The following is a 12,911-nucleotide window of genomic DNA, read 5'->3' as shown; positions in this document are numbered from 1 at the left end:
TTCAGAAACTGTACTACTGGGGAGGGCTGTAATACTGAAAACTTTCACTCTCATAAATACAAAGAGCTAGGAGCTCTTAAAGGAGACTAATGAGACATGATGTATTCGTTTCCATAAACTTAGTGCACTTGAAAAAATTTATTAGTTTATAGTCCCTGAGGTCAGGAGTCCAAATAGGTCTTAGTAGGTGCAAATCAAGGTGTTTGATGGGGCTGTTTCTTTTAAAGGCTCTACAGGATAACCCCTTTCCTTGCCCTTTCCAGCTATAGAGGATGTCTGCATTCCTTGGCTTATGGCCCCTTCCTCCATCTTCAAAGCCAGCAATGTAATATCTTCAAATCACTCTCTTTGGCTCTGACACTCCTGCCTCCCTCTTATAATGATGCAAGTCATTAGATTTGGCCCGCCTCGGTAATCCAGAATACTCTCCCCATCTCAAAATCCTTAACTTAGTTAATCTGCAAAGTCCTTTTTGCCTTGTCAGGCAATACTAGATTCACAGCAGGAGACATGCATGGGGAGCCATTATTCTGCCTATCACACTTGATATAAAAATATAAATTATAATCCTAGATCGCTTCTTGTATTGGGGAAAAAGAAATGCCCCCCAAAAAAGTTGTTAAAATTGAAATACAGATTGAAATATTCTACTTATTCCTAAACTTATTGAAGTTGACAGCTTACAATGTTGTTATGTAAGAGAAAATAATTTACTTTAGGAAGTATACACTGAAGTGTGTAGGGGTAAACAGACATTATGTATACAACTTACTCAGCAGGTTTAGAAAAATAATAAACCACACATGTGTGCAAAGAAAGCAAGCATTTAGGAAATTAAATAATGGAAAATATTAAAAGTTGATGAATCTGGATTAAAGAGTCTATGGGTGTTCTTTGAGTAATAGTCTTGCAAACTTTTCTGTAAATTTGAAGTGATCCCCAAATAAAAAGTTAAAAGAAAACTGATGAATACATAATTTACTTTTATTGAAAACAGATAAAGAGTTTTTAACTTAAATACCATAAGCAACTCACAGTCTATATCATTTTATAAACATGAAAATGACAAGATGTGTGGCACAGAGTCAGCGACTTAATATTTGTTCTTTCTATAGTAAATTACTAGTAAATGGAAAGGCTGGGAAATGTTTAAGACTTTTAAGGTTAGGAACTTAAAGGACATCTTAAGCCTGGCAGTATTACAGCTTTAGGAAGTTTAAAATAGAATAGGTAACTATCCTTAGATTTAAATATCAAACTGTTGACCACACCCTGCTATTTGTGAGAGAGAACCTACTAGGCAATTTTCTAGGAAGGCCCTTAGAAAAGCAAGCTCTCCTTTTCAGGTGTATTTATCTGATTTTTAAAACAAAAGCAAATAATAATAATAATAATAATAATAATAATGATGATGATGTGTATTCTATTCTAGAGCTTTCTTCTGCCCGGTGCTGCAGGCAGAATTTTATTGCTTTGGCCCCAGAGAAGTTTTTGGTGCCCATTTTGATTCCCACTCCACCCTTTATTGTTTAAACACAAAAGATAAGGCAGCTGGGACTCTGACCACTGACAAATAATCAGGGGCCTGTCCACTGGGAAACTCCTCTGATCTTGGCAGCAACTACGGTTTTAAAAGGAAGGTAAAAAGAGCGCTTAAGACCGGTTTCTGCGCACAGCCCTATGTGTGGGCTTGTTTTCCTTGCCAACTGTGGTAGCCAAAAACAGAGTTACTCCCCAGCTATGCCAGGATGGAGTGCCAAGATCAAATAATAGTGGACTTTTCTCAATTACAGAAACAGAAAGAAAACATGTGGCAAAGAGCTGGCTTTATTTTCACAAGTTTGGCTCTCGCTGTCACCAGCCAGTACCAAAATGTGTGATTGAGAGTAATCTATGATTATACCGTACACAATAATCTATTCCCGTTATTTTCAGCGTAACCTTGCTTTTCAAAGAGCCGCCTGATGTCTTTGAGTGAGTTCGGCAATCAGAGGCCCAGAGTGCTTCTCCAGCCCAGAGCAGGGTGTGTCTTTACTACGTAGGTGCTTCACTTAGAACACTTTCCCTCACCGGTGTAATTATTTAGATAACCGCATTCTGTAACCCAGGGGTAAGTCACGTGACCCCAGGATTCTTTTTAAGATGGGTCACTCTCTAGTTGTGCAACCCTGGGCAAAATACTTCTGGGTTGCAAACCACAGTGTGTCATTTGTAAAAGAGGAGTCACCTTAGCTATCCTGCTGCCCTCACAGGTTTTTTTCCGTAACCATCCACGGAGACAAATATGTGAATTCATTTTGAAAAAGGCCAGGTAATTTCTCCCCAGTTTTTGAACATAAGACTAAATCGACATGTATTTGTTTCTTAAAGTGTCTGGTGAAGTGCTGTTTCCATAGTTTTTCCTAAACAAATACTTGCTGCCTGAGTGACTGAATGATGACATTAATTAACTTTTGGGATGCTGTGGTTTTACATTCCTGTCTCTAGAGAACTCCCCCTAATCCAATAGGCTTTGACCTAGACTCAAGGGTAACTGGTTCTGCATGAAGGTACATGTTCAAAGGTGTTCTAAGGAACATTAGACAGTTCATGTTAAAAGGTTTACTAAGGAAAAGAAATGTGCCTTTGACCTTCTCTTGTAATGATAACCTTATAGTCTTTGAAACACGTTTTAAGCACAAGCACTTAGTGATGTACTTAACACACTTAAACCGGTAATGATTTTGATTGGATCAAAGCCTCAGACAATTTGCACGAGGTGGGTGTATAGTATTTGGTAATTTAAGGGAAGATGTCTACTTGCAGAGTAGAGTACCCCAAATGGTTTCACATGAACTCAACACAAGATGTTAGTTAGAATGAATCAATATGAAGCAACACGTTATATCTCAAAGGCACGTTGCAATCATAAGCAACCTGCATAGTGGTACATGCAGTATAATGGCATTAACATAAGTATGAAAACATGCAAAAAAAAACCAATATATTATGTATGGATGCAGAGTTTGCAGTAGTAAAACTCTAAGAGCACAAGGGCTACTGTGTTCTATTGTGTTCAACACAACTCCAGGGGAGGCTTACCTCACGCCAAGTCTTAAAAACATGCCTTGGAATAAAATATTCCAGTTCAGAATACTTGTTCATAAGAGACAATTGTCCCTAAGAGACAAAGTGGGAACTAATGGAGATAGGGAAAGGGAATACAGGGGACTTAGTATATGTATAATGCCTCATTATTAAAAAACATATTTGAAGCAAATATTGCACAGTGCAAGGTTTGACAAGCTATGTGATGGATACATGGGCATTACATTTCCTATGCTTGAAATATTTCTTCAAATATGAATTCTTCAAATATTTCTTCCCAATGAAAAATCATTAAAATTTCTTGGTTGCAGTAACGAAGGAGTATTTATAATCATAACCTCATATTTTTATTATAAGGTTCTAAGAATCTATTGTAAGGTTCTAATAAATTCTAAGATAAAATATGTTGTGTTCTCAAATTAAATAGAAAAGAGACTTATATAGGACCTTTTTAAGTATAGAAAAAATTTACATAATTTTACACTGAAGCCTTTTTGGGGAGAGGCTAAAGGAAAAAGAGAAATTTGTGGTTAGTTCCAAATTTGGGAGTAGAGGTTTAGGAGACAACTTGCAAACTTCTAAATGTCAGATAATTTTCTATCTTAATAAGGTGATACCATCTCATTTTTCAGCTACCAAAATGAAACTCTGAAAACTACAGTTTACATACCAAAACGTCCATTCCGGGGACATACTTGAGGCCTATCTTATAGTCTTTTGGAAGATTTGCCACCTACAGAGACAAAAAAAAAAGAAAAGAAAGAAAGAAAAAACACTGTAAGAAAATCCATACATAACAATTAATATGCTATTTTTAGTAGTTTGGAGAAACACACATACAAACCTGTTATGTTTTTAAGTTACACAGAATTTCAATATTTACACATAAAATGACTTTCATTCTTGATTTCCCTTTGTAATGAAAGACAATCTCCAAAAAAATAAAGTCATAATACAAATCCTTTGGACTATAAATTCACTTATGGAAACATGATCTGAACTGCAATTTCCTTCTGTGGTCTTGGAAATTCCCTTCTGGGATTATTCTCCTACGATTCCTCCCTATAATCAGGAATACAACATGTTTTCCTTATCAGTAGTTCACAAAGTAATATGTCAACATCACTAGGGCACCTGGTAGGAATGCAAGTTCCCGGTCACACCAGACCTGCAGACTCTCACTCCACAAGTCCCAGGCCATTCTGATGGGTGCTCAAGTCTGAGAACTACTGTTCTATGTTGTTCTTAGGAAAAACGTCAGCAAAACCTCAAAAGGATGCTAACTATGGGATGGAGATGCTTTATAACTTAAATAATTTAGAAAAGTCCAATTCATCCACTTTCCTAGGGCTGAACATCTGAGATGCCTCAAATATTTCCCCAATTTCTTTTAAAGGCTTTAAAAATAGATCTAACACATTGCCATCAGTCATTGTGGCATAAATTGAACAAGCACCTGATTTGGAACCAGGGAATTTGAAACAAATCTAAATTCTGTACTTTGGTGTCTCTCACATATAAAATGGAGGTAAAGATACTCAGGCCAAGCAGTCATGAACTGAGGTAAGGGAATGTGTCAAACACATCATAAACACTCAATCTATATTGAAAGCTATACTGGCAACTGACTTCCAAGCACACAGTTCTGGGTTCTCTCATATCCTTTCTTACATACAGAACCAGCTCTGCCTCCCCACCCTTCTAGCTTTGTTAAAATTTCCATCTGAATAATACAGCCAACAATTGATTTAGCCCACTGGCTCTTAAAACAATATATAATGTGAAAATGTGGTTTTGCACTGTTACAACTTCCATGGATCCACCCTGCTTTTGCAGACTTATCTTCCTCTCATCCCGTCTCTAAAATCTTTACTGTTCCCCAAAGTAAGCTGGGACCTTGTACATATTTGCTGGACTATGTCATCTCTGACAGGTGATGACCTAGTCAGGGTGTCCTATAACACAACCCATGTTTCTTCTTGGCCTTGCCAATAGCTTCTAGAATCTGAGAACAATTTGGTGAGAAAATAATCCAGGCAAAGGCATACTAGTAAGTACAGGTGACCCTGGAACAATGCAAGGGTTAGGGGCATTGACCCCCATGAAGTTGAAGATCCATGTTTAACTACAGGTCAGCCTTCCAAATACATAGATTCCCAACTGCAGATAGAAAATACGCAGTCGAGGGGGAGCCACTGTGCTCACTACAATTCTACCTCCAGTGGCACCTCCTCACACTCCCATCTCAGCCTCCAGCTTAACATTTACCACATATTTACTGGGTGTCAGGCACTGTGCTCATTAAGGACTTACGCTGCATGATTGTATCCAATCCCCAGATCCCTGTGACATATTATCTGTATTTCACAAATGAACAACTTGAGGCTCAGAGAGGTGAAGGAACCTGACTAAGGTCACACTATTCAGTGTTAAGTCTGCACTGGAACTCAGCTCTCTGACAGCAAGGCCTCCCTTGCCTCTTGGCTCCACTGCACGTTTTCATCTACTTTCTGCCTGTTTGTCCTGGGCATTTTCCACTCATGAGGCCACCGTCATCTCTCCTCATGCCATCCCCACCAAATTAATAATATAATGGGCACCCTGCTGCTTGTTGAAAAAGCATCGGGGCTGCCACAGAGGCAGTATTTTTAATTGTTAATTTAGGAGTTACACTCTTGCCTTTTACACTTAATTTTCTTCCTCTCCCACCATGCTTCCGTAACTTCTTTTGTCTTTAGGATCTTCATCCCCATCTTTGGAAAGCAAAGTGACTTAGTCGTGTTCTGTCAGCCCTGACACAGCTGACGCCTTTGCAGGTATAAAAGCTGGAATCAGACTGAGCAGCAACATTTTTTTCATCATGAACCAACCATGTACATTAAAGCCATTCCAGATGGAGAGACATGGCAAGCTGCTCTGAACACAAGTTGCTTGACAATCTGGCCCTTCTTTATATATAACCTACAAAACCAAATATATAGAACTGGTCAAGTCAGTATTCAGAAACTCAGGATCTGAGTATACACACCTAAAGTGCAGAGAAAATGGAAGAAATATGCTGGCCAATTCCATTTTATTAGTAATTTATCTATTAAAAAATTGTTTAAGAAAGTTAAAGAAACCTCATAAAAAGTTATCTGGCCAACACACTAAAATCTCTATACCTTACCACCTGAAGGATGGATAATAATAAAAAAAATTCTCCATTAAACTGATTTAATATTTAATTTCTGATGGGGCTTAAAAGTAATGATACTTTTGAAAAATGCTATACAACTAATAAAAAGTTTTTATACACGGTCTCTACCACAGCCCCATGAGGTGTATATCATTAAACCTAGTTTACAGATGAAGGCCTGGAGGCTCAGGGAAGTTAAGTGGCACCTGGAGGTCACAGGCACCAGGAGTTCCTAGTGGGGATGGGATGCAAATCCTGGCTCTGTGTGCTGCTCTCAGCACAGTTCTCTCTCTCCTTCGTGACTTTCTTGGTGTGCACCGATTCCTTTCCAATTACATTTGGAAGAGAATTTAGGAAGTCAAGTTGTAGATTTTTATGGTCAGTTCATGAATTATTATATTACTTTCTAAGCATTAAGGTATGTTGAGCAGCATTCAAAAAGCACAGAGAACCCTGTGATAAATTCAGCTTCTCTGAGCAGAGGGAGCCTATGGCCTGGAACTGGAAGATGTTCCTTAGAAGCAGTTAGTTTGTTGGGGACACATGGCCTGGGTTGGGCCACATGCTAACTCTTTGGCAAGTAATCTACTTTAGTTTTAATTTCCACATGTGTAAAATGGAAATCATAATAGACTCTTACTAGTGGATTTATAAAGACTAATTTAGAATTAAAGACCACATTTTAAATAGTGAGTGCTCTAGCATGGCATGCGAATGAGTACGACACAAGGGAATGGGGCATTAGACTAGACAGAGGAAGGGTCACAGGTAAAGACAAAGCGATGGGAAAGCACGTAGTGTCTTTGGGAGACCAGAGACAGAAAAATCAGGCTTCTGCAGATGAGAGGGCAGGAAATACACCGGAAGCCACCTTAGAGAGCCCCTGAATGTTGGGCTGAGGAGGCCCAATGGGAGGCCGTGAAGTTTCAGTGAGACCAGGTCTGCCACCAGAGCCCACAGCAAGTCACTTCTGCCTGAGGGACATCACTTCCTCTCTGGGGAACTCCTACTTCTCGTCTGTAAAAGGAAGAGGGTGAACTAGATAATTACTAAAAATCAGTCTGATTTAACTCTCATGTAAGCAGGAGTATTGCACTGAATGTTTAAGAGGGAACAGGATAGTAAACTTAGGAAGATCAGTCTGGAAGGATGGATTGGAGCAAGGAGAGAACAGAGATGGGAAACAGTTTAGAAGACCACTGGGCAAGTGCTGAGCATGTGTTCAATATTTATATAGAGACTGGGAGCTGAAAAAGCAGAAATGTGGTTTAGACTCCAGGGAAGTATCCTGTTGGTAGGTTAAGTGGATAAGTAACCAAGGCTACAGATTTTGAAAATAAATATATTGTAGTAAAATAAGCTCAGGGCAAAATTAAATAAAGTCGAGCCTAATTGATGGAAAATTTTACCAAAGGCCAGATTATCCCAATGAACTTTGTAGTTTGGTGTCCCAAGATGTCAATACTATACCAGACTGTAAAATGCATAAAACTGCAAAAACAAGTCACTTGATAATGGGCTGGCTTTACTATGTGGGCTCATTTACTATCTTTTTTGAAATGTGTTAAGAATTGATCATACTCAGTGACACTGGGGGAGGGTAGAGTATAAGGGAACAGCATGCAAAACTGCTGGATACTGAGCCAAAAAAAAAAAAAAAAATCATTGCAAGCCAGATAGACACTGGCTGCATACCATGCCCTGCAGGTATCTGGACTCAGTAGAAATATTCAACTCAGAATATTTAACTCCCTCTGTATGTCATGGATCTGAAAACCTTTGGATCTTCAAATGTCACTGAGGTCCCCAAATGTCCCTAAATCAGTGTTTGCTTAGACATCCTTGTCAAGACACTTATTTATCTCAGTTGTTTCTCCCAAGTTCTAGGTAAGAATGAAAATGCAATAGTAGTAGCTCCTGACCCCCTTGACATTGTACATAAAATGTGGTGCAGATGCGGCCCTTTTATGGGGAAGGGTCCACAATTTTCAGAGTCTCATCAGATCCAAATCACTGCTGTAGAGGGAAAACAAGCAAACTGTACTCCTGTAATTAAATGTCATAGTTCACTCATGTACAACAGCTTAGAGTGATGTTGGCTGTTGAGTCGTCAGAAATAACATAGGAGAAAGCTTTTTGCTTTTTAAAATTCTCCTTATAAGTCATCTTCTATTAATATGGATAAAAAATCTAAGTAACCAGGTCAATTACCTTTAGTTTTCAAAGGTATTCAGATTATTTTTTAATAATACCTTAATTAATTATTTAAAAAATTAGATGACAACTTCACGAGACTTTTCTGGATCATATTTTCTCAGTGAAAATTACAGAAAAAGTTAGGTGACCCTTGTCTTCTTTCAAACAGAAGAGATAACAAATTCTGTTTCACAGACACACCTTATGACTTCAGTTAGGTAGTACTAATTGCACTTCTACAATATGACGGCTTCCTAATCATAAAATAGGTGACTACTACCTAGGAAATAAAACTCAATAGGTTACAATGATAATTCTTACAGTACAGTTGACATTTACATCTTAAATTAAGACCTTGTAAATTAAGAACTGGGTTCTTGTGCTTCAGACCAGAGACAGAGACAGGAAATGATGGGTTCAAATCTCTACTCAGCTTCCTCTTTACAAGAGAGGATAGTCAACTTACTATCAGTAGGCCTCAGCTTCCTAACCAATAAACTGGTGCTAAAAAAATGACCTCCTAGGGTCGAGAAAATTAAAGGAAAGAATCCATACCGGGTGCTTTGCATGGTGTCTGGGTACTCAGACAAGAACTATTGCTTTAACAAGTCAAGGAGTGGGAGACATAGAATGTAAGTGGTTTATTCCATAAAGAAAGAACTCACAATGTTTTCTTCATCATAAAACTGACATGCTTGGCAATATAGCAAGCCATCACAAATATTATTTCCAGTACACTTCTGTCCTTTCTTTGAGTACTAAAAGTCCTAACTTTATTTTTAAATAAAGACATTTCTACTGACCACAGGAACATAAATTAATGCTAAGTATTGCTAACTAATAAAAATAAACTTTAAAAACACTCCAGCTACAGAATCATTGTTTTACAAGGGTCAAACAGTATGTGAGACCTCTGCTTTTAAAGAGAACATATGCTTAGAAAAGCTTAGAATTTACCTAGAAAGGGAAAGACTCAAGAGATTCCAATCCTCCATTTTAATGCAGTGGTAATTCTATTTGAAATAAATTGTATTTGAAGAAGAATAAAACCCAGAATTATCCAAAACTGTCCATTCAAAGTGTGAAAATTTGTTATCTGAGGAAATTTTTATAATTTCCCACTATGTAAAACTCCAAGAGTTACATAATATTAATGTAACCTACTTAAAATAAGTGGCTACTACAAGACCAGAAAAACCATGCATTCTTGAGTTTTAATTCTTTCTACTGATTTGTACCCTGACCTTGAAAAGGCAGAGTAATTTCACGTCTACAAGATGCAGATGGGATAGCCACCTGCCTTAAAGCATTTTGAGAAAGACAAATAACCACTCAATAGATATTTAAAGATAAAAAGGGTTTTTAAAAGAGCAAAGTCACATTTAATTAAATTCCCCAGATGAAGGAAAAACATCATGAATGAAGGCAACAGTAGGAAGAAGTAAGATGGAAACTAATTTGAACTATTTCAATATTTGGATTCCTCCCATTAACACAGCCACTAAAAGCTGGAGCCTAACTGTCCTCTAGATGTAAGCTTTTAAAGTTCCATTCATCCTCTTCCCAGATACTTGACCCTTTCCTTAGGTAGGTCTGAGTGTGCCATTTAAAACAAGTCTTGCAACATTTTTTAGAAACAAAGCAAAACGTTCTGTAAATAGATGAACTATTATCCCGAGTAAACATGCCAGAAGGATTTCAAATGAAAACCTTGGGGACTGTAGGGGTAGAACAAAGTGTCCAAGAAGAAATCTGAAGAGAAAAAAAAGACAGTCAAGTCATAAGTCATGTGCTTCTCTGACATGAGAATGACCCAAGCAAAGAAACCTGAGGTTTGTGGGCACAGTACAAGTTGCCACCTAATGTAAAGGCAGAACTGGCAGAGACTGCAAAGGAATGATTCCAGTTGAAGTGATTGTGAGGCACAGGGCAAAAATGTACTGTCAACTCACTTTCCCTCAAATAGGACTTAACAAGGTTATACCTGAAAAAACGATTTCTCTCATTCTATACAACTTCCTTTAGGTAAGATATTACTGAATTTCTCCAAAAGATGCATTCTGAGGAAGTATCCTTATGTACTAAAAGGACTTCAAAGCTAAAAAGGGCCTCCACGTTTATCTAATTGAGTAGTTCTTATCTTTTTGAGGGGTCAGGAACTTCCCAGGGAAGCAGATGAATGCTAGGCACCCTTTTCTTGGAAATTCACATAGGGCCTGCAGAGGCGTCATTTGGAGTTCCATTTTGCAAAGGTTTGAAGTGGATGAATCCTAGATTAAGATTATTTGTCCCAGGTCACACAGCTAGGTGATAGCAGCCTTGGTAACTGGGATCAAGGTGCTTAGCCCCACAGTTCTTTAGAGAGAGGTTTCGATGATCTATGTTCAGAAAGCTCAAGTCACTCATGTTGCTGTTTGAATTAGTGAAATTAATGAATTTTAGTTTAAGGATGGGAAACACAGCTTTTCAAACATGAAAAAAACAACAACATTATCAGTATTATGACCTAAGCAGTCCTGGTACTTCTATGCAAATAACTATCACCTGGCATGCTGGTCCCTGGTAGTCAGTGCGCATCATAGCGACCGGTCATTCCAGTAGTTCTGGTTGTTCCGTCGTAAGGGTCGCTTAGGCTTTTATATATATAGATTATACTGATGAGGAAACTGAGGCACAAAGAGGTTATGGGATAATACTGGGGTAAAGATTTATACAGACAGTCCTCAGGTTACATCAGACTCAATGTACATCATTTTGTGGTTACGTCACCATCTCCCATTTATTCCGTCATTTTGATGTATATACATATGTGCTTTATGTTTTTTATTATTTATTTACCACAAGTAAAGGTCAGGAATTGTTATCTTTCTTTTAAATTTTTTTTACTGTTTCACGTCATTACTGCTGTGTATGTGCTCCATGTGAGTGACATAGGTGCTTATGTAGGTGGGTTCCGACTTACAGCGAAAATCGCATTACATCACACTGTAGGAATGGATCTCCGACGTAACCCAAGGATCTACTGTATATACATTCTCTTATTTAATCTAACCCACAAAATTGGTTCAAGGTCAAAGAACTAATATTTAAAATTCAGGTTTTCTGGATTCCAAAATCCATTCTCTTAACCAATATATAGAGTGTACCCCAAAAGTGTGTACACACTTTGAATAATTATAAAGGCAGTGTTCATTAAAATATATTTCATTTTCAAAATTGAGCTATAAGCTGTTAAAGTGTGTGTATACATTTTTTGGGACACCCTGTATTCACTCAGGTTGGTTCCCATGTTATACCATAAAATCTTTTAAATGGCATCCATTTGTGTGTTGCTTCTGTGATGTAAGTGATATGCATTCATATATTCATAGAGATGGCTTATCTTCCACTTTGATATCAGAAATTATTTTATATTTTTATGTTTTCTACTCTATAAAATACAGGCTGTGCATTATGGAGGTCTTTATTCAATTAGAAGTGATCTTCTGAGTTCTATTTTTTATTAACTTGATTTTTTTAAGTAATCTGAAATAAACTTGCTAATTTCACTACATCAATACTTGAAATTAAAAATTTCTTCATGAGTCAGTTGCTAGAAGGGAGATAAAACCCTTTCCAGTTTAATGATTTCACACTTGTCCTTGAGGGGAGGAATTATATTTTAATGTGTATATTAATAACTATCCCTTTCTGGCACTTCTTTCTTTTTAGCTTCTTACCATTTTCCATTTTATCAACAGATAGGTAACAGGTTGAAAATAAGCGAATGGTTAAAGACAAGACTGGAAAATCTTGGAAGGTTCTTATAATACCTACTAGAGGCCCGAAGCATGAAATTCATGCAAGAATAGGCCTTCCTTCCCCCAGCTGCCGGCACAGACTTCCCTCTGACATCCGGGACCCAGACTTCCCTCTGACACCCGGGACCCAGGCTTTCCTTGTAGCCCTGGCTTCGTCTGGAAGGTCGTCCAGTCTAATTAGCATATTATGCTTTTATTATTATACTAGTGGCCCAGAGCATGAAATTCGTGCATGTGGGGGGGGGTCCCTCAGCCCGGCCTGCACCCTCTCCAATCTGGGACTCCTCAGGAGATGTTCAACTGCCGGTTTAGGCCTGAACCCTGTGGACATCCCTCTCTCAATCCGGGACCGCTGGCTCCTAACTGCTCATCTGCCTGCCTGCATGATCACCCCTAACCACTCTGCCTGCTGGCCTGCTCACCCCCAACTGCACCCTTCTGCCAGCCTGATCGCCCCCAACTGCCCCCCCTGCTGGCCTGCTCACTCCCAACTGATGCCCCCTGCCAGGCTGATCGCCCCCAACTGCCCTCCCTGCCTGATCACCCCCAACTGCTCGCCCCCAACTGCCCTCCCCCCAGCCCCCGCTGGCCTGATCACTCCCAACTGCCCTCCCCTCATGGCCTGATCGCCCCTAACCGCCTCTGCCTCG

General features: G+C 38.7%; 1 protein-coding gene across 2 annotated transcripts in view; it reads right to left on the bottom strand.

The window, feature by feature from the left end:
• The window catches only part of KITLG (KIT ligand), an 89,470-nt gene that overhangs the window by 36,307 nt on the left and 40,252 nt on the right, over positions 1 to 12,911 (bottom strand). For both annotated transcript variants that reach the window (XM_008143785.3, XM_054718808.1), the window contains exon 3: positions 3,758 to 3,820. In XM_008143785.3, coding sequence (XP_008142007.1) covers positions 3,758 to 3,820 — 63 coding nt within the window. The remainder of the gene's footprint in view (positions 1 to 3,757; positions 3,821 to 12,911) is intronic.

The sequence above is a fragment of the Eptesicus fuscus genome, chromosome 7 (assembly GCF_027574615.1).
Source record: "Eptesicus fuscus isolate TK198812 chromosome 7, DD_ASM_mEF_20220401, whole genome shotgun sequence".
NCBI lineage: Eukaryota > Metazoa > Chordata > Mammalia > Chiroptera > Vespertilionidae > Eptesicus > Eptesicus fuscus.
Note: the sequence above shows the minus strand (reverse complement) of the source record. Positions and strands in the feature narration are given on the sequence as shown.